Source organism: Lissotriton vulgaris, chromosome 7 (genome assembly GCF_964263255.1).
Source record: "Lissotriton vulgaris chromosome 7, aLisVul1.2, whole genome shotgun sequence".
NCBI classification, from domain to species: domain Eukaryota; kingdom Metazoa; phylum Chordata; class Amphibia; order Caudata; family Salamandridae; genus Lissotriton; species Lissotriton vulgaris.
In genome coordinates, this window is record NC_141695.1 from 710001289 (window position 1) to 710022678 (window position 21390).

The 21390-nt window shown below is 50.0% G+C and overlaps 1 protein-coding gene across 2 annotated transcripts in view; it reads left to right on the plus strand.

Moving 5' to 3' along the window:
* CEP112 (centrosomal protein 112) overlaps positions 1–21390 on the plus strand; it is a 2145639-nt gene that overhangs the window by 950531 nt on the left and 1173718 nt on the right. For both annotated transcript variants that reach the window (XM_086930940.1, XM_086930941.1), the window contains one exon: positions 1841–1920. In XM_086930940.1, the coding sequence (XP_086787066.1) occupies positions 1841–1920 (80 nt within the window). The remainder of the gene's footprint in view (positions 1–1840; positions 1921–21390) is intronic.

Here is a 21390-nt window from a genome sequence, read left to right on the forward strand (position 1 = left end):
GCTCCTTGTGCCGGTTTCGTATAAGGACTGAAGGAGGTAGTCAGGCACGGGCACAGCGTTTTGGCGCCATTTTATTAGTACCTCAGTTGATTTATCGTTTGAGGTTAAAATAACTCCTCGAAGTAATGTGAAGGAAGGGAACGGTGTTCACAAGGGACACTACTTTATAGCGGAAGTAGACTAAACGAGTAGCTGCACTCTGGCAGCCTGTTTCCATCATTACAAACAATCCGCTGCTATGCCTCTCCGTCGACCGTGACTGTCAGTCAAATGGTGGAGGAGGAGGGGGGAGGAGAGTAGGAGGAGGAGGGGGTAGGAGAGTAGGGGAGGCACGGCCTAGCGGCCGTGCAACCAAGAAGTGAGGGGGCGGAGCTGGGGGAGGCTGTGAGGGAGAGAGTGGGCAAGGCAGGCGGCTGGGGGCATGTGCACGCGCTTTTAAGCTCAATGCGCATGCGCATTGAGCTTAAAAGTCACGGGCACTGCAAGGAATCGCCACGATTCCTTGCAAGTTAGTTAAACACTGTTTAAGCCCCCATAGTCTCGCAAGCTCGATGCGCATGCGCATCGAATAGCGAGACCTAAAAAGGGCTAAGACGCAACCAGTGCTGGCTGGAATACATTGCTTTTTAAAAATAATTTTACCCATTCTGCACAGCACCTGCTTTGCTCTACGACACGGCCAAAAGACATTGGCAAAGCCAGTGGCGCTCTTGCATAGGCGAGATCTGTTGGCTTTGCCAACGCTTGTTTTCTCCATTGACTAACCACTTTAAGGAGATGCAATCGTAGGTATGCTCTTGTGAGAGCGTGCTGGTAAGTTACCTGGGTGCTTAACATTTTTGCCATCCCGTGTCACCCCTCCCAACCCCCTTTCTGGTTTTTTTCTCACCCTCTCTGTTTGCGTGTGGAGGCCAACCCTGAACACAGTTAATGCTAGAACTTCTGGACTCGGCAGCAACCGAACCTAGGTAGTTTCTACCTTTGTTATTTTATAGTCAGCAAGAAGACGGGCTGGTCTATGCCGTTTGGCACCATTTAACTGCCTTAACGAATAGCCAACATCCCTTTCCGTATTTGGCAACTGCACTTCGCACTCGAAGATGCATATTATTACTGCTGTATGTATAGCTTGGCATGCCCAGAGATCTGCGAACTGTACTCGAACCTGCCAGAGGCAAGTAATCAATTTAATTCTTACTTTGTGTGCAGTGTTGTACCTCCTTGTGCTTGAAAACCAATAAAGAAAGCTATTAAAAAGAAAAATCCTTCCCATCATCCACTTCTATGCTGCAGATACTTCCTCTGATAAAAGAGGACAACAGAGGCGGCCAGCCTGACTAACCTATCATAAAGCTGCAAAAATTGTCCCCCATCGACCTTATCAGGGCTAAAACCTGCACTCGGAGGATGTTTCGTCTACTTCCACAAATATCCAATTGGTTCAGATATTTTGTTAAAATTGTAAACCATGCATATATTGAATGGATGAGTCAGGGTCCCAAAAATGTACAAAACATATGAAATAGTAGTACACGTGATTAACTGAAGATAAGTGATATTGTTTTGAAATGATTTCTAAATGGTAATACTCTATTGTTGACTAGCCTGCTGCTCTGCTAAATCACTGTTTTCCCAGACTCCCAGGTGTTTCCATCTGCCTCTGCATTTGTTCCCCATGTGCTGTGAGCTTTACTACAGTCCTTTTCACATTGTGTCCGCTTACTGTACAACTGTACCGCGTGGTCTTTAATTACCGCGTTGATGAATGGAATCAAAGACCAATCAGTCTCCCATTCATCCACTGCAGCTGCTAAAATATGACATGTCATTCCCATGACAGGTTCATGCCATTCAGAGCGAACTTGAGCAAGAAAAAGGAAGTGCACAGAAGAAAGCCCACAAGCTGGAGGAGGCGCTGAAGTAAGTGAAAGCTTGGGAAACACAATGTGATTATTTTTCGCCGTTTGATAACACTGACATCTTTAGAATTCTGTCCAGAGGCGGTGCTTTGTTCACATTCCCATCGTACAATACCCTTAACCCGAGTTCATTTGCTCATGACGCATTTAAAAATATGTTTGGACATAGATAGGATTGCATGAAAACTAATATCCATAAATGTCATTTTGTACGTGGTTATTGAAGGTCGAATTTAAACGTGTTTTTTCAGCATTTGCTTAAGGGGTGGAAGTCAGTAAAGAATGCCTATCCTCATTTTATCAGAAATTAGCCTTCAGTGACGAGGTGTTTGCAGTCTTGGCTTTTTTCTCATATTCTGCGGCGCTCTGGATAAAAGTACCACAGAAAGTACTGTAAAGAAACAGATTTTAATAATAATAATAATACTGCATTTTATAGAGCGCGAACAGCTACCTCGCTCGGAGGTGTCCCGGCGCTACAAATTCAACATTTTCAATGTTGAATTTGTAACATTAGTTCCCGGGACCTTCCACGATATTCAAGCAAATTGTGGCTGTGTTCAGAGTTTGTTTTGATGCAACTCAATAAGGAGTTCACCACAATCGGTGTCTTCGCTTCCCGATCTCTTTTAGTATCTTTCACTGCAAATGAAAATGACCTGTGCAAAAATAAGGCAATCCCCATAATGTCTCGAGCTGCAGGAAGAGTCGAAATCATGAGGGAATCTTTTATTTCTAAATTGCATTTCCTCAGACCTCTTGAGGTTGGTTTCCCGAACAGCTGCAATGTCAATTCCGTTATCTAGAACAGAATTCCAGACTCTCGACCTCTTTTTTGGGAAGTTTTCTTCTGTTGCGTTAAAAGTGAGGACCTTAATGATAAGGGGACCTCGCGAATGATTGCCAAAAATTCTTGTTGAATCGAGACTTGTTGGGTAGGAATGCTACACAGCATACTCTCCAGGCCAATGCGCTGAGTAAAAAAGGGCAGTATTATTGTGAATCCTAGTAGAAAACGTTGGTCTCTAGCCGTAAAATCCTAACCTGGTAGGTTTGAACATTGTGTATATACAAAAAAAATAGCTAGACAAGATAAACAAATAGAAACAGTTGTCTGGGTTCCCCCCAAAGGACACCCCACTGGCCTTCTGTAGGCCACATATAACACCCCTGAGGTGTGACCCTACCCTCCTGTGATGGGTAATCACCATCATCATCATCAAGATACTTTATTCGCTTTTAGAAATAAAATCATAAAAGTCATACACAGTGTAATACATTACATACATGATAACATCAACACAAATCACAGTTGAACTTGCTTTAAAACACCACAAAGATTCCATGATGTGACAGTTACCTTGGGGGACCCCACAAATCTCCCTTTCTCTGCATATAAATAGAGTTCAGCAGAGGGGACATTGCAGCATTCAGCAGAGAATTACGTCTATCGGTTCAGGTGAATTGGGATCAATGACTATCATGGATGGGGCTGGTTGTAGTATGGAGGCGTCTGACCCCCCTGAAAGAGAGTTCCATCATATATCATTCAGAGGCCCAACCCCTCAGCAAGGGGAGCTATATCACAGTGTGCCTTTAGTCTCTTTTCAGTTGTCGTGGCCCTCTTGGGAGCTGCGGCCTGGAAGTTTGCCTTCCATCCTTTTTCAGAGCTGGGGGTTACTCCTGTCCACTGCCCCTCCGGCACCATCAGATCCCTGAGAGATCTCCAATTGTAGGCCCCAAATCTGTGCTGCTTCTTTAATCCTGACCATTAGGAAGTATTTATTAAAGTATTAAAAACAAGTTTACAATGGATATCACCAGCCGTAGCAGATTTTTTTCTCATCTGAGTTTCTCTGTGACAGGCCTAAATTGCTGCCTTTACACCACAGACGCCGATGACCCGTCCTGAACAAGTTTGTGCAATGTAATAGATCTCGCATTACTGCAAGTACGAGTTATTGGCGTTGATAATAATAATGCAGCACCAATAGCTCAAACTGTCAGTAATGCAAGAGCATTTGCATTGTAAAGGTTTTGTTTTTCTATTTATTTCATAAACAGTAAGCGAGGGTGCCACAATTGCTTAACAAACAAATAGATAGAAAAAAACATTTGCAATGCAATAGCTTTCGAATTACTGAAAGTTTGAGCTATTGGTGTTGCATTATTATTAACAATGCCAATAGCTCAAACTTTTAGTAATGTGAGACCTATTGCATTGCAAATGCTTGTTCAAATGTTCTGGGAGACACTCCCCACTCAAGTCCTGCAGCTGTCTCCGGCAGGCATGGAAACATGCACAACGGGAGGCGGGTAAACCTCGCCCCTACTCAAGAGGAATCCTGCAGCTGCCTCGCTGCACAGTAGTGTCCACATCTGCAGTCAGGCACTAATCACTGGTGCACCCACCCTACAGGGAGGAGAGCCACCAGAGGCTACTTAATTCTACCCCAAACAAAATGTGCTGTTAAACTTAGGGCACACAAGCATGTTAATCCGGAAGAAGCGGGTTGGTGAGGGAAAGAAAGAGACAATAGGAGCCCCGGTGAGAAGTAAAGCCGGAGGATGCGGGGAGGCATGATTTTGAAACAGGCAAGAAAACAAGAGTCAAACTGCATTAAACTACAGGCCTCTGTCCCATCCTACAGTCACCAAATTCTCATGTTTTCTCTACGTGTTTAATATTTTAAGTGTTCAAATGTCAGGGACCAATGTGTGGAGGTTGAGTCACCTTTCACATAATTGTGCGCTCAGTTAAACATGAAACTAGATTGTTTCTTCTCCAATTTTTTACTGTTTCTCAATAACTTGAAGTCAACAAGTGTATCATGAAGTTATTTCCATTTTTTTTTATTATTCACTTCGCTTTCTCATTCTTTATTATATATCATAAGGGTATTTCAACATTCATTTAGCAATCCATTTTTAAATGTTGTTCTTCCGCCCAATGCATTTCGGGTCGGTGTGAGTGACCCTTCGTCAGAGGCCTAAAAAATGAGTTAATACAGGACTTTAGCAAACAGTACCAATCAAAGTATATCACATGTTCAACATACATAACACGTTTAAATCAAACATACATGGTAAAAAAGCAATATGTGACTTTCTAGACTATATGTGACTGGGAAACGGGTAGGGGTGGTTAATATATGGTGAATTGATTCGTAAAAATGAGTAGTACATATAGTAAATGTATCGTAAAGAAGATGTGGGAACAGAGGGCTAAATCTGCAAATAAACACAGTGTCATTACTCATTGAAAGGAAACGTAGATCGCGTAAAGGGTGCTAATTTCGTGGGGTGGTTAAACGAAAGCGGCATCCGAATACAATAAAAAAAGGGGGAAAAACTTACTGAAGGTCTGCGTGAGGGTTGACTCCGCTGTGTCAATGGTTGCCAAAGGTTCGCAGGTGTGGGATGATACAAAACAACGGAACTAGCGGTCACGTGGTATAAACTTCAATGAAAGTCGAAAACAGACTTTTCAGATTCTATTCCGGAATAGATAACTATGATAGTTAAATAAGATGTTGATTTGCGAACGACTGGAAATATCGATGGAAACTTACAACTTAGTGAACTCGAGGAAAAATAAATAAATAAAGAATATAAAAAAAGGCTGGAAAAAACGAACTCACGATCGTGGTGAATGGGGTGAAAAAGACTACAATGGAAATGGAAGAGTGTGTGTTAGGTTAGATATAGTGAAAACAAGTGGGAGAGATCAATGTTTTATATGTTTTATTATGTTCAAATTTAAAGACAATCTATGCTAAACATAGGGTGAAAATATATAGTAATGTCGAATGTGGTATTTAGACATCATATTAACATTTCATATATACATGATAATCAATCAACTTTTTGGGGAGCAGAACAGTCCTGATAGGATGCTATCTATAAAAAGCACGAGTATTCAATACGATCGTTCATTCCAATCGGTTGTAGAGAATTGAGTTTTTTTATCCAGAAGAATTCTGCTTTTAATCTCTGTTTTGTTGGGTCCATGTCACTGCGCTGTAGAATTGTCTCCAGGACCGTAAATCTCAATTGGGATATTTGGTGTTTTGCTTCAATCCAGTGGCTGGCAACAGTAGATTTCCTGTTTTGTAGACGAATGTTGCTTTTGTGCTCCGTTATGCGCACCTTGATTTTTCTTTCGGTTTGGCCTACCTAAATTTTTCCGCATGGGCATTTAATTGCATAAATAGTATTTTTCGTGTCACATGTGCTAGTTTGTTTTAATTCTATTTCATGCCCTTGGGTTGGATGCATAAATTTATTCCCTGTCAAAACGTTGTTACAGTGGGTGCAGTTACGGCATTTTGACATTCTTTGTGAAGACTTTTAGGGTTTTTTGTGGTCGTCAAGATTTCTTTCAAATTTTTGGATCTCTGAAACGCAAAAGTGATGCGTTCATTGAAAAGGCCTTTTAGATCCGGTTCTGTTTTGATTAAATTCCAATGAGTGTTAATTAGTCTTTTTATCTTCATGGCCTCTGTAGAATATTTTAACACACAAACCGTTTTCAGTTCTGAAGTCGTTGTTTTTGGTAAAAAAAAGTTTTTCTCTAGAGATGTTTTGTACTCTTTTCATTGATTCTTCAAGAATATTCATAGGGTATTCTCTTTGTTGATATTTGGTTATTTGTTCTTTGAATGTTATCTCAAGTTGTTTGGGATCAGAAGTGATCCTTTTTAATCTGATCAACTGGGAGGTTGGTAAATGCTTTTTCAGCATGTTGGGGTGAAAGCTTTGAAATAAAAGGCTCGAATTCCTGTCAGTGGGTTTGGTATATACTTGAGTTCTGAATTGGAAATCTGTCATATTTACTTTCACATCCAAGAAAACGATGGAATCATGGTTTATATTGTGGGTAAATTTGATTCTCTCATGTCGTGTGTTCATGATCATGATGTTCCTTTCAAGTTGAATTCGGTCTCCCCGCCATAAGACGAATATGTCGTCAATGAAACGTTTGAAAATAATCAAATTGTTTTTCCAGTCGGGATTGTTCAGGATAAAGTCAGTTTCAAATTTTGACATGTATATACAGGCATATGCGGCCCCCCCCCCCCCCAAAGCCCATGGATGTCCCATTGCATTGGTTAAAGAATTGGTTTTGCCATTCAAAGTAGCTGTGGAAAAGAGCGAAATGCATTAATTCAAGTAAAAACACTTTTTTAGTTTCTTTAATTTCTTCATTCCTGAGTAGACTCCATTCTAAGGCTTCGAGACCTTCATTATGAGGGATTGAGGGACCTTCATTATGAGGGATTGTCAGGGACGTCAGATCGGCCTGTCTGTAAAGAGTGAGCATCTGCTCTCTGAGGTTGTGATTACTTGTGCCAGATGTTGGATCTTACTTTCTTCCTCCACAACTCTGAAGTCCATTGAGTCAAACTTCAGAGTGTAGTGTAGAGATTCTTTGAATTAGGTGAAACTGCAGATCAGTGAGCTCCTCTGTAAGGTCTTAGTTGATCTCTTTTCTCGGTTGTGGTCTGAAAGTCTGTAGGGTATCCACCAGTTCTGATTTTGTGAGCTCCATGCTGCCTCAAGAGGGCTCACTTACAGTCTCTCCTGTGAGCTTCAAAATGAGTCTGAACCGACTTTTGCAACAATTTCTTTGTCAGCATTCACTGAAGAATATCCTAGAAGGCACATAGACCATGTTTGCAAGCAGTCAGTACCGTCTTATTGCCACATATTAAATCCCTCTCAGGTTCGCCATTTCTCAAGGGACAATCAATAAGTTATGGATTACTATGCCAGTGGTGTTCCCCTCAAACGTTCTACATCTGTGTCATTTAGATTGCCCCTTAGAGTAATTTTGAAGACAATTTGGTCAAACAGTTTTGATCATAAAGCGAGCCGTCTTATATTAAGGACTGTAGATCTGGTGGTAACATTGACATCTGTGTCACCCTATTTCTAATTTTCCAAACGGCATCTCAGCCGGTGTAGTAGCGTGGCATCCAAGGTTCATCTTCAAAATTACTCTTCATCACAGATAAAATCATGAATAAATCTGTGCAAATTTAACCAGGATAGGAGATTGCATACACCTTTTTGCCCTGAAGAAGTCCGTGAGGACGAAACACCTTGGCTACGGTATTACTCTTTGTGAAGAAAGAAGTCACCAAGAAATAAATTGAGAATAATCCTGCTAAATTGCCTTTTTGTTTGAACATGTGATTAAAGCACATTAAATGAATGCTTAAGCTCAAATAAGGTTTTCCTTTTTAAATTGTTGTTTATTACACACATGAACCTAAAGTAAGTGTGCAGGACCATTGTGCTGTTTTGATATTGATAGATATTGTTTATCTCAGGAGGCTTAGGAGTACTGAGTCTCTGGTCCCGAGCACCTAGTAAGTTGTTGGATAAATTTCCCCACAAAAAGATGAGTGCAATCTGTTTTGCCTCAATCCCCTAAAATGTTGCATTGTCGTCCCATCTACAGGGTTGCTTCAGGAGTCAGAGTCCATTCACTTGGAGGTTGGGCTCATTTTGCATCTAATGCTTTGCTGTAATTCTTTCGAATAAGCATTCTCCATATATCATTTGGTATGAAAAGTCCTCTAATGTAGGGTGTTTCATGGAGAGGATGTCTTGATTATGCTAAACATCTTCCTTCATAGTGTGCATGTGGGGTGTTCTGTTAATTGGCCAACCCTTCCTGTCGGAAGTCTTCGGATCTCCGGACTCCACTTCTACAGTCTGACAAGCTTCATTCTAACTACTTTTTGTTTACCTTATTAGTTAGCTAGTATTGGCCTATCCTTCAAAGGTAAAGAATCTGCAGACAGCAACACAGTGCAACACAGTGCCCATCAGAACCAACCTTTCCAAATATACATAACCTTTGCATTTGAAATAAAGTCTGGCCACCATCTTTAGTGAAAACCTGACAGAATTTATTAACCATTTTCAGGGTGTTTTGTGTTGTTGGCCCAAGTTAAAGATATCTGAGATTGGTTTTATGGTTTTGAACACAAAATGAAATTTTAGTGTCTAGTAAACACCTTTTGCTGAAGTTGAACATCACGCTTTGGCTAGGAAACCAGTGCTCTCCATAGTGTTCATGTTACCAGAATGGTGGTAGGTTAAGGGTAATTCAGTCGACTGTCTCCTTTCTGCTCTAGTAAGGGGGCACATGTTTACACCCTGCGGTGACACCTACATGGCTACATATTTCAAGCCATGGGTCTGGGTAATAAGACAAGCCCGGAGAAGAGTAAAAGGCCAAGGGATGAAAGTAGTGGAAAGGGGCGAAATAAGGCTTCGGGACAGGGAAGGCTTCTCTGACCGACTCCCTTTGTACGGAGAACAGGGAAAATGGGGTAGCACTATGGTGGCCAAAACACAGAGATTCAGCAAAATCACACAAAAGTTAATACTCTCTCAAAATTAGCATGTGCTCTAGTACTTCCAGGGCGGCTCTTAAACCTCCTGACAAGCAAAAAAACGACTTCCAACACAGGTGTGGTTTGAAGTTGGTTCAAACGCAAGGTGTAATTCCAATCCCTTGCACAGGGTTCGAAATCTAGCCCTTAAATTTTAATGTGGGCCTTTGTGTTTCAATAAACTTGCTATAGTTCATTTTCTCCATCTAAACTGTGTAGTCTTTCATTTATTGTCACACGCATCTAACCATGTTTTGCAGGTATGAACAAGAACAGTGGCGTAGGAAGGGGGCTGCGGTGGGTGTGGGCAGCCCCGGGTGTCATCACTGAGGGGTTGAGGGCGTGGCTTGGAAGCCGATGCGAGCGGAGGCTTGAGCGCTGAGCTCCGCTCCGAGGGTCCCGATATTATCCTCACTAAGAGACATCTTGACCCCGCAAAGGTCCCCTGGTGATTGAGGACAGTGGGGACACCAAATTGGAACACTTTGATCCCCCCAAACGGCAAGTTTTGAGGAGTTTTGGTGACTCTCCGGGCCACGTTGCTGCCTAGCGGTGTTTCTAAAATGGCAGCGCTGTGTTGATCGGCGACCGCCGGGCTGAACTGACAGGGAGGCGGACTACGACTGCGAGTGCTGGAGAGTAGAGGAGTCATCGCTGTGGGGGAGCAGGGCTGGTCGGGGCCGGCAGAGGCAGAAAGAGGAGAAGAAACGATCCGCCCCGCCGGTGGCCTAGCGGAGTTTCCAATATGCCGATCTGCAGCTCCTGAGCCGCACTGACGAGGAGACGGACTACGGCCGTGAGTGCAGGCGAGAAGAGGAATCGCCTCTGTGGGGGAGTGGAGCTGATCGGAAGCAGCGGCCCACCCCGGCAGAGGCATAGCGGAGTTGCCGAGACCTTGCGGGGCGCTGCGGAGAGAGCGACCTGGGAGCCCCCTCCCCCCCTGACCCCGGAGGGAATATAGCAGGCGGCGGCGGGCCAATGCCACAAATTAGGACCGGCTGGAGGACCTGCGCTACCTGACCCTGAGCCGGTGAGTGGGGTGAGGTGGAACCTGGTTCCGCCGGCTGCGGAATCGGATGTGCGGCTCGGGGGCCGCCGGGCACTGCAAGCCAGCATATGGGTGGAAGTGGGAGCCTGGAAGATTGACCAGGCGGCTGTGGAGCGACGGTGGGGGAGTCGGCTGTTTGTGCAACACTTACCCCGAAGGAAGTTGCCCTTGAGGCTGAAGTGCATGAGGGATCGGTGAGGAAAGCTGAGGGAAACGGAAGAAGAAAGCACTAACTCTGCATGCACTTGAATGGGGACCACTGCGTCGCCCTGGAGGTAGCTGCGAACGAGGGCGATCACAAAAGGGAGAAGCGCGAAGCCTAGGATTGAGAGTAGGCTGAAGCTGCGTAAAAAATGGGGAGATTGCCCGGCCTATCCCCGTACTTTTGACGGGGCTGCAATGCGGAAAACTCCGGTGGTGCTGGACTGGGACGCATCGGCAGCGGTGTACTGACCCACTGGTGTCTTGGGAAAACTGCCCCCCCTTGGGGACGTGCTGCAGTTGCACCTGGGGGCATACAGAGGAGATCTTGCACCTCGGGCCCTCAGAGGGCGGCCCGAAGAGCTTTGACATGGGCAAACCCAAGGGGAAAAAGGATGGAACGCAGCAACAGTCAGATACGGAACCCCCGCCTCAACAAGAGCAGGAAACATGCGAAATCCCGCAGGACGCAGGGCTGCAGGGCCAGCTGGATAGGATTTTGGCGGCCATTGCAGATTCTCGTGCTGCCCTGCAGGAAGACATTGCACAGGTGGCGACAGGCCTTGGTCTGTTGAGGGCGGACCATGCTAAATTAACAGACAGGGTGCAGAACGTGGAGAAGGTGGTCCAAGAGGTGGAACCTGCACAGAAAGCACTGGCTGCAACCGTGACATCTGCTTTGGAACGTATAGCGGCACTGCAGAGGCGAGCCGACGATGCGGAAGGGAGAAACAGGCGAAACAACATCCGTGTGGTGGGCCTGCCGGAAAAAGCAGAGGGATCAGGTATGATTCACTACTTGGAGGACTGGCTGAGGACAGTGGTGGCTCCTGAGGGTCTATTGCCTTCTTACACACTGGAGCGGGCGCATCGAGTCCCGGCGAGACCACCGCAGCAGGGGCGGCCTCCCCGACCGGTGGTGGCCAGACTGCTGCACTTTAGAGATAGCGATTTGCTGCTCCAGAAGGCCCGCACTGATGGGCCGTTCCATGTGGGTAACAGTAGGGTCACTCTGTTTCCGGACTATACTTTTGAGATGCAGAGGCGTCGCGCATTGTTCCAGGCTATCGAAGAAGGAACTGCGGGCGGAGGGGCTCCAGTACTCCTGGTTGTTTCCTGCCAAACTTCGAATAATCCTGGATGGGAAAACTTGCTTCCATGAAACACCGGAAGATGCGTGGGCATGGCTAGAATCTTATAAAGCTGGCAAGGATGGGTCAGAGCAAAGCTCCCGGGGCCTGGCTGGGCCCTCGCAGGTCCGGAAGTCACAACGGATACGGCGTTGCCGACGGAATCTGCAGAAGCCTTCTGTTTCACAGGCTGAAGAGGAGCGCAGGAAAGCCTTGGCAGCGGTATCGACCATATCGGGGGACTTGATAGAGACTCAGATGCTAGAGTCAGATGTGGAGAAAGACTGAGCACGATCGGGAGCTGAGTCAACGGGGTCCGACAATGTACACTTGACGCTGGTCACGCCCGGAACGGCAGACGATCTCATCGATGAGTGACATTTGCACTTTCTGTGGGGGTGGAGGGACTGTTGAGACCGGGACGGACGGACAGACGGTACTTGGAACTTGCCGTGAGGATCTAAGAGGCTGTGGCTGGGGGGAGTTCCAGATTTGAATCCAGATGCCGCATTTAAATATTAGCTGAACGTTGGGGGGGCGCTAATCGCAAACAGGAGGGGGGGCTTGATTTTTCATGTTCTATGGGATCCTCGGGGAGATGCTTAGGTGTTGTTTTTATACCTGATTGATTGATTGCTAGGCTCTATCCAGCTCCCACCGGATGGTCCCAGTTAGTACGCCTTTAACTCCATAAGAGCAATTGTAGAGTTAGTTTGGACAGGAATTGCTATGTTAGTGCCTGTTCTAGGGAGGGAGGGCGAAGCAGAGGGTGGTGGGAGAATGTTGGAGCGAGGGGATGTTAAAGTTTGGTACTGGGACTCACCGGCGTGTCTAGGAAGGAATAGGGATTTTTGGTGTTTTGTACTACAGAACAATGAGTCCATTACCTGATGTAAAATGTATGACTTGGAATGTGCGGGGGTTACACTCTATGCAGCGTAGATATAAAGTTCACTCGTATTTAGTACGAAGAGGCGCGCAAATAGTCTTCTTACAGGAAACCCGCCTGACTAGGACTGAGGGGTTGCAATTGCAGCGCAGATGGCGGGGGCAGCTCTTTTATACCACCTACTCAGCTTTTGCGAGGGGAGTGCTGATCTGGGTCAGGGCCTGGGTCCCCTTCCAGTTGACGGATCAGTTGATAGATCCGGAGGGTCGTTACGTGGCTGTTAGGGGGTGCCTGAATGGGAGAGATGTGACCCTCTGTAGTGTTTATGCCCCTAATGTGGAACAAGCAACTTTCTTTGCACGCATGTCTGATGCCCTTGCTGGTTACGTCACGAACCCAGTGTTGCTGGGAGGGGACTTCAACTCCATTGCAGACGTGACCATGGATAGGTCCCATCCACCATTACCAGCTGCCCCGATACATAAACTCTCAAAGGTTAGAGCACAGTGGCAGGTTAGCTGGGGACTTATAGATATATGGTGAGCACAGCACCCTAATGAACGCGATTACTCCTTTTTTTCGGCTATACACGATTTGCATGTGCGGCTTGATGCAGTACTGTGTAGCGCAGACCTAGCCCCTCTGGTGGTCCATAGTGAATACTTAGCTCGCACTGTGTCGGACCATAACCCGTTGCTGGTGAGTCCCTACTGGACCAGGGACGCTCAGCGATCCCGACCTGGCGGCTACGCCCGGAGATGCTGGAGGACCCGGCCTTCAGAGCTGACCTGGAGGCAGGGATAGAGCAGTACTTTAATGACAATGAGGACACTGCTACAACAACCGCACTTAAATGGGATGCTTTCAAGGTGGTGGTCCGTGGATTCTGCTTAGCCGCAATTGGGTGGAAGTGAGGAAAACGCTGTCGCAGGAGATAGACACAGCAGAGGAGAATCTTAGGGGAGCTGAACGAGGGCACTCTACTGACCCAGAGAGACAGGAGAAGGCCATGGAATTGAGGGAAAAGGTAGCGGCGGTAGTGGAACGCTTGTGCTGTTTCGACCATAGAGCTTATTTGGCTTGAGCACACGCTGAGCGAGACAAGACTGGTACTTACTGGCATGGCTGGCCAACCCCCTCCCTAAATGTGTCCCTATACTGGCATTGGAGTCCCCATCGGGATAGTTGGTGTATGCCCAACATCAAATAAATGATCGCTTTCGAGATTACTACTCTGATTTATATAGTAGCCAGTTGCAGTCCGGGGAAGCGGAGGTACAGGCTTTCTTGGAAGACCTGGAGCTGCCCACCGTGGACGAGGAGCAGGCACTGGTACCCAGAGCTCCTGAGTTATGGCCATCGATCCTCCACTCAGACTGCCTCTTAAGGAGGCTCTTCTGTCACAGCAGCAGGGGTGGGTTCTTCACCCGAACCTGTCCAGCCTCCACCTCCTTGCATGGAGATTAAGCGGCGCCAGTTGACAGTTTTGGACCTTCAGCCCGAAGTCTGTAAAGTCATCTTGGCAGCCAGTCATCCCTCCACTAAAACAGTATACGCCCGTCGATGGAATAAGTTTGTGGCATGGTGCACAGCAAAGGTTGTGGATTCCCTTTCTGCCCCTCTTTCAGAGGTTCTCTTGTATATACTTTCTTTGGCCCAGCAGGGCTCTGCCGTGGGCACTCTAAAAGGCTATCTTGTGGCCATCTCTGCTTTCCTTTGGTTACCAGATCAGCCATCTTTGTTCAAGTCCCCTAATGTAAATAGATTCTTTAAGGGCATTACTCTACTCTTTCCTCCATCTCCTTTCATAATGGCTCAGTGGGGCTTGAACCTTGTCTTAACTTATCTTATGTGCGTTCCCTTCAACCCTCTTCACAACTGTCCTTTCGGACACCTCACTCTGAAGACAGCTTTCCTTGTTGCCATCACCTCTGCTCGTAGAGTGAGTGAGCATCTGAAAGAAACACGTTAGTGTTAGATTCCTTACCTTAGAATATCCCCAGGCGTCAGTCTGGATCCGGAAACTTTTGCGTAGCAGTACCCCTGCGCGTCGGTAGGCGTCGTCTGCAGGCGTCCCCTGCGGCTCCGCGTCCGTCGTCGGCGTCGTGCGCCGTGATGACGTCGCTGGAGTACATAGACGCCGCCTCCGTGCGCTGACGTCAGTTCTTCTTTTTTCCGCGCCAGTGGACGCAGATCTGAAGAGCAGTACTCCGGTCTTTGACCAAGTTTTTCGATTGTCTTTTTTCTCTATTGTGCCTGATAGGATGCCAGGATTTAAGAATTGCGATGGCTGTGAGCGCACGATGTCGGTCACAGACCATCACCGCCTCTGCCTCCGGTGTCTGGGCCCCGACCACGACGTGGACTCCTGCGTCGACTGCCGGGCCCTTACCAACAAGGCTAGGCGGGAGCGGTCCCGCAAGCTACTGGAGCTCCGGGTGTCGGCCCCACGTCGGGACCGGGAGCGGTCCCGGTCCGGCCGGAGGTCGAGAGAGCGTTCGAGGGAGCGGTCGCGGAGCCGGGCGCTCCGGAAGTCGACACCACTCGTCATCCTCGTCAGGTAAGAAGCACAAGAAGTCGGGGCGTCGTCATCGTACCCCCGACTCCCCCCGACGCTCGCGCGATGCGTCCGGGGGCTCGGGTGACCCCAACCCCGCGGCTCCGCGAGAGTCGCCGGCGCGGCCTGCCTCATACCCTCCGGTCCCTGGGCATGGTGCGACGCCTGAGGAGATCGAGGCGTTCCTCATGGCCATGAGGGCGCTCGCTTCTCCGACGGGGCCTACGGCGCCTTCGGGCCCAGTGCTACCGTCTGGGGGCCCTGGCGGTTCGGGTGTCCCTGCCTCGGCGCCGTCGGGTGCTCCGGCCCCGGCGCCGCCGACGGCTCCGACCCCGGCGCCGCAGGGGCCTTCGGGATCGGCGCCGGCTGGTCTTCCGGCCTCCCCGGCGCCGTTGCCATCGGGGTTACCCCCGACGCCGCCCCCGCGCGGCGCCGGTTCTCCGCTGCCGGTTCCGGCCGGCGGTGGGGTTCCGACGCCGGCTCCGGGCGGCGCCGTCCCCTTACCTTCTCCGACGCCGGACGCGGCGCCGGACGGGCGCCGCTCGACGCCGGTCCCGGCGCCGATGGGGCCCATGAACCCCGAGGAGCCGGTCTTCATCATTGACTCCGAATACGGAGAGGATGAGGAGTACGGTGAAGGTTGGGAGGGGTCCGAGGACCCTCTGGCTCGCGAGTGCCAGTATGACCCGGACTGGACAGGTGACTTGGGGGATGCCAGTGGTTTGGACGACTCCCCTAACCCTGGTTTGATCTCTCCTCCTTCCGTGGCATCGGTGGAGGGAGCTGCCTATTCTGTGGTGCTGATGAGGGCTGCCAAGGCCTTAAACCTTGAGCTCCCCGTCGCGGCCGTGAGGCCTAACATCCTCACCGAGGTCTTCAAACCGCAGTCATGCCCACTGGAGCCTCTGCTGCCGTTTAATGAAGCCTTGTCTGACGTTCTGTTGGGCACGTGGTCCAGGCCCGCTTCATGTGCGCCTGTTGATCGGAACGTGGCCAGGCGCCACCGTCCTTGTCCGGACGACCCCAAGTACCTGTCTACCCACCCCACTCCTGAGAGTCTGGTGATCCAGGCCTCGACCTCCCAGTCCGCATTCCCGTCGGCCCCGCCCGACCGGGAATCCAAGAGGTATGACCAGTTTGGCAAAAAGGTCTTCTCGTCCATTAGTTTGGGCCTGCGGTCTTGCAACACCGCCTGCCTCTTGGGCCGCTACACCCACTCTGTGTGGGATACGGTCGCGGAGCTGCTGCCAGAATGCCCCATGGAGGTGCGGGCAAAGCTCGGTCAGGCTGTGGCTGAGGGCCGAGATGCAGCGAAATATTCAATTCGGTGTGGTCTTGATACGACCGACTCGCTGGGCAGAGCTATGTCTACGACGGTGGCGATTCGTCGTCACGCCTGGCTGAGATCCGCCAATTTTTCGGCTGATGTCCAGAATACCCTGATGGACATGCCGTTTGATGGCTGTCACCTGTTCGGTGACAAAGCGGACCACGCGCTGGAACGCTTCAAGGACTCCAGGGTCACGGCCAAGTCCTTGGGTCTCTCGACCCAGCGTCAGCAACCGGGTTCGTTTCGTCCCTTTCGTGGCCAAGGAAGGGGCGCCCCCACACGTGCTGCCAGCCACGCGCCGCAACAATCCTTCCAACGCGGTGGCGGCCGTGGAAACCGCCGTGGTGGCGGTCGGGGACAACGGCGGGGTCAGACCACACCTTCCCCCGCAGCATCTACCCCAAAATCCTCCTAGTCCGTGCTTTCGGCCCCATGTGACGCCAGTGGGTGGCAGGGTTCGCCATCACCACGCTCACTGGCGCACGATCACTTCGGACAGGTGGGTGCTGCAAATTGTCCGAAGGGGCTACTCCCTCCCCTTCGAGACCTCTCCTCCAGCCATGCCACCGCAGAACCACCGTGTGTCGGGGGACCACTTGACACTTCTGCAGGAGGAAGTTACGGCCCTCTTGGCCAAGGGGGCCATCGAGCGCGTTCCTGGGCCAGAAGTAGGGCGTGGTTGTTATTCCCACTACTTTCTGGTGCCCAAGAAGGACAAGGGGGGCCTACGTCCTATCTTGGATCTAAGGAACGTCAACGGCTTCCTCCGGAAGGAGAAGTTCAAGATGTTGACGTTAGCTCAGGTCTTGGCTGCTCTAGACCCGCAAGACTGGATGGTAGCGTTGGACTTGCAGGACGCCTATTTTCACATCCCCGTCCTGCCGGCCCACCGGCGTTACCTGCGGTTCACGGTAGGCCAGGAGCACTTTCAGTTTATCGTGCTCCCCTTCGGCCTTACCAGCGCCCCACGGGTGTTCACAAAGGTGATGGCGGTGGTCGCAGCCCATCTGCGCAGGTTAGGGGTTTCAGTCTTCCCCTACCTAGACGACTGGTTGTTGAAGGCGGGCTCGCCCCAGACAGTCGTCCACCACCTTCAGTTGACGGCAGACCTCTTGCACGACCTGGGGTTCTCCATCAACGTGCCGAAATCACACCTGTGTCCCTCTCAAAAGCTCCTTTTCATCGGAGCGGTTCTGGACTCGGCGCAGTTTCGGGTTTATCCTCCGGAACGGCGGGTTCGGGATATTCAGGCTTTGAGCCGCTATCCCGAGTCTCGGTCAGGTTGACGCTGCGGCTGCTGGGACTGATGGCTTCCTGCATCCTTCTGGTGCATCACGCCAGGTGGCGGATGCGGGCTCTGCAGTGGGACCTGAAGTTTCAGTGGGCCCAGCATCAGGGCAACTTGTCCGACCACGTCTTGATCTCGGAGGGCACTGCGAGACAACTGCAGTGGTGGCTTACGGACCGCGATTGGGTCAGGGGCAAGTCCCTCTCCCTTCCCCAACCGGAGCACGTTGTCGTGACGGACGCGTCCCTCCAGGGCTGGGGTGGCCACTTGGGAGAGGCAGAGATCAGAGGCATCTGGTCTCCGGCGGAGTCCCGGCTCCATATCAATCTGTTGGAGCTGCGGGCGATTCGTCTGGCACTGAAGGCATTCCTCCCCTTTGTCAACGGGAGTGTAGTGCAGGTGTTCACCGACAACACCACCGCCATGTGGTACTGCAACAAACAGGGCGGAGTGGGGTCGTGGACCCTTTGCCAGGAGGCTCTGCGCCTCTGGCAATGGCTGGAACGTCAGGGCGTGACTCTGACGGTTCAACACCTGGCAGGTTCTCTGAACGCCAGGGCGGACGAACTCAGCCGTCGGTGCTCGATGGATCACGAATGGCGTCTGAACTCGGACGTGGCGCAAGGCATCTTTCTGCAATGGGGAGAGCCTTGGTTAGATCTATTCGCCACAGAAGAGAACGCGCAATGTCATCAGTTCTGCGCGTTGGAGTTTCCAAGACGGCACTCGCACGGCGACGCCTTTCGGCGCGAGTGGAGTTGCGGTCTGTTATACGCCTTTCCGCCTATACCACTTCTGCCCAGAGTGCTGAAGAAGATCAGGCGCGACCGGGCCCAAGTTATCCTTGTGGCTCCGGACTGGGCTCGAAGGTACTGGTATCCCGAGCTACTCAGCATGTCAGTCGGTCCCCCGATCCGCCTGCCCCTTCAGGAGGACCTTCTGTCGCAGCAGCAGGGGACGGTCCTCCACCCGAACCTGTCCAGTCTCCACCTCCATGCTTGGAGATTGAGCGGCGGCAGTTGAGGCCATTTGACTTGCCTCCTGAAGTCTGTGATGTTATTCTGGCAGCCAGGCGTCCCTCCACTAAGTCGGTATACGCCTGTCGGTGGAACAGATTTGTGGCATGGTGCACAGCAAAGGCTGTGGATCCTCTTTCTGCCCCTCTTTCGGAGGTTCTTCTGTTTCTTCTTTCTCTTGCCCAGCAGGGCTCTGCTCTGGGCACTATCAAGGGCTACCTTTCTGCCCTTTCAGCCTTTTTGAGGCTTCCTGATCAGCCTTCTTTGTTCAAATCCCCGATTGTAACTCGATTCTTGAAAGGCATCACTCACATGTTTCCACCTGTTCCGTTTGTGATGCCTCAGTGGGATTTGAACCTGGTTCTAACTTTCCTGATGTGTGCTCCCTTTGAGCCCCTTCATTCTTGCCCTCTCCGTCTCCTGACTTTAAAGACGGCTTTCCTGGTTGCCATCACCTCTGCCAGGAGGGTGAGTGAGCTCCAGGCTCTTTCTGTCCAACCTCCTTTCCTGTCCATTCATCCTGACAAGGTGGTTCTGAGGACTAGACCTTCTTTCCTGCCCAAGGTTGTTTCGGCCTTTCACATCGGGCAGTCCATCACCCTCCCTTCCTTCTTCCCGCCTCCGCATCCTTCAAAGGATGAAGAGCGGCTCCATCGTCTGGACCCAAAACGTGCGCTTTCATTTTACATGGATCGCACACGCCAGTTCCGGGTGGATGACCAACTGTTTGTTGGCTACGTGGGTGCGAAGAAGGGACGGGCGGTTTGTAAACGAACCATCTCTCGATGGGTCGTCCTCTGCATCAAAGCGTGCTACTCTTTGGCTCGGAAGGAGCCTCCTGTTGGGCTGAGGGCCCATTCCACTCGGGCCACGGCGGCTACTACTGCCCTGGGCCGGGGAGTCCCCTTGCAGGACATTTGCCAAGCGGCTACGTGGGCCTCGCTGCACACCTTTGCGAGGCACTACTGCCTGGACAGTCAAGTCCGGAGGGATGGCTTCTTTGGCCGTTCTGTCCTCCAGGACTTTCTGGTGTAGTTTTGTATTGGTTCGCAGACCCACCACCGGGGTTGGTATTGCTGGGGTATGTATTCTAAGGTAAGGAATCTAACACTAACGTGTTTCTTTCAGATGAACAAGTTACTTACCTTCGGTAACGATATATCTGTAAGAAACATTAGTTAGTGTTAGATTCCTTACCGAACCCACCCATCCTCCCCGTTCTGCGAACTGATACCTAGGGTTAAGGTCATCCCTTTCAGGGCCCTAGTTTGTACATGGCACCAGTGTTGGTTCTCTCATGGCTCTGCGTCTCCTGGCGCGGAAAAGCTGTGTGCAAAGAACTGACGTCAGCGCGCGGAGGCGGCGTCTATGTACTCCAGCGACGTCATCACGGCGCACGACGCCGACGACGGACGCGGAGCCGCAGGGGACGCCTGCAGACGACGCCTACCGACGCGCAGGGGTACTGCTACGCAAAAGTTTCCGGATCCAGACTGACGCCTGGGGATATTCTAAGGTAAGGAATCTAACACTAACTAATGTTTCTTACAGATATATCGTTACCGAAGGTAAGTAACTTGTTCTTCAAGCTCTTTCTTCTAAGCCCCCTTTCTTTTCTGGTCATCCAGACAAAGTGGTGCTTAGGAAGAGACCATTGTTCCTTCCAAAAGTGGTTACACCTTTTCACATTGGACAAACCATTACTTTGCCCACCTTTTTCCCACCTCCTAACCCTTCTAAGGAGTAGGAGAGACTCCACGGTCTGGACCCTAAACGTGCTTTGTCCTTCTTCCTTCACTGCACGAAATATTTCCGGGAGGATGATCAACTTTCGTAGGTCGGGCAGTTCAAAAGCATACCCTCTCTAGATGGGTGTCCTTAGTATTAAAATCTGTTACGCCTAGGCGAAAAAGGAACCTTCAGCGGGGCTCTGAGCTCATTCCACCAGAGCTACGGCTGCCATCACTGCTCTTGCATGTGGAGTTCCACTCCTTGACATCTGTCAGGCAGCTACGTCGCCATCCTTGCAAACGTTCACCAGACATTACTGTCGGAACAGCCAAGTCCGAGGGACTGCTATTTTGCTCGTTCTGTCCTCCAGGACTTTCTTGTGTGAACTTGGTTTGCAGACCCTCCTCCGGGGTTGGTATTGCTGGGGTATCTTTTCTAAGTTTAAGAATCTATACCGAACAGTTTCTTTCAGATGGACAAGTTACTTGCCTTCAGTAACAATGTATCTGTAAGAGACATAGGTTAGTTATAGATTCCTTACCGCCCAACTCATCCTCCCCGCTCTGCGAACTGACTTCTAGTTTAGGGACTCCCTTGAAGTGTCCTAGTTTTAGTGCACCATTGGTCAGTGTCTTGCATGGCTCTCCGCTTCTGGCGAGAAAAGTCATGCCAGTTCTGACGTCAGCGTGCAGGGACGGCGTCTAAATAGACACCGCAAAGTCATCCCGGGCGAAGACGACGACGGGCACGGAGTCGACAATGCCACCTACTGACGTGCAGGGGTTCTGCTAAGAAAACTTTCTCCGGATCCAGTCTGACGCCTGAGGGTAATTCTATGGTAAGGAATCTATAACTAATCTATGTCTCTTAAA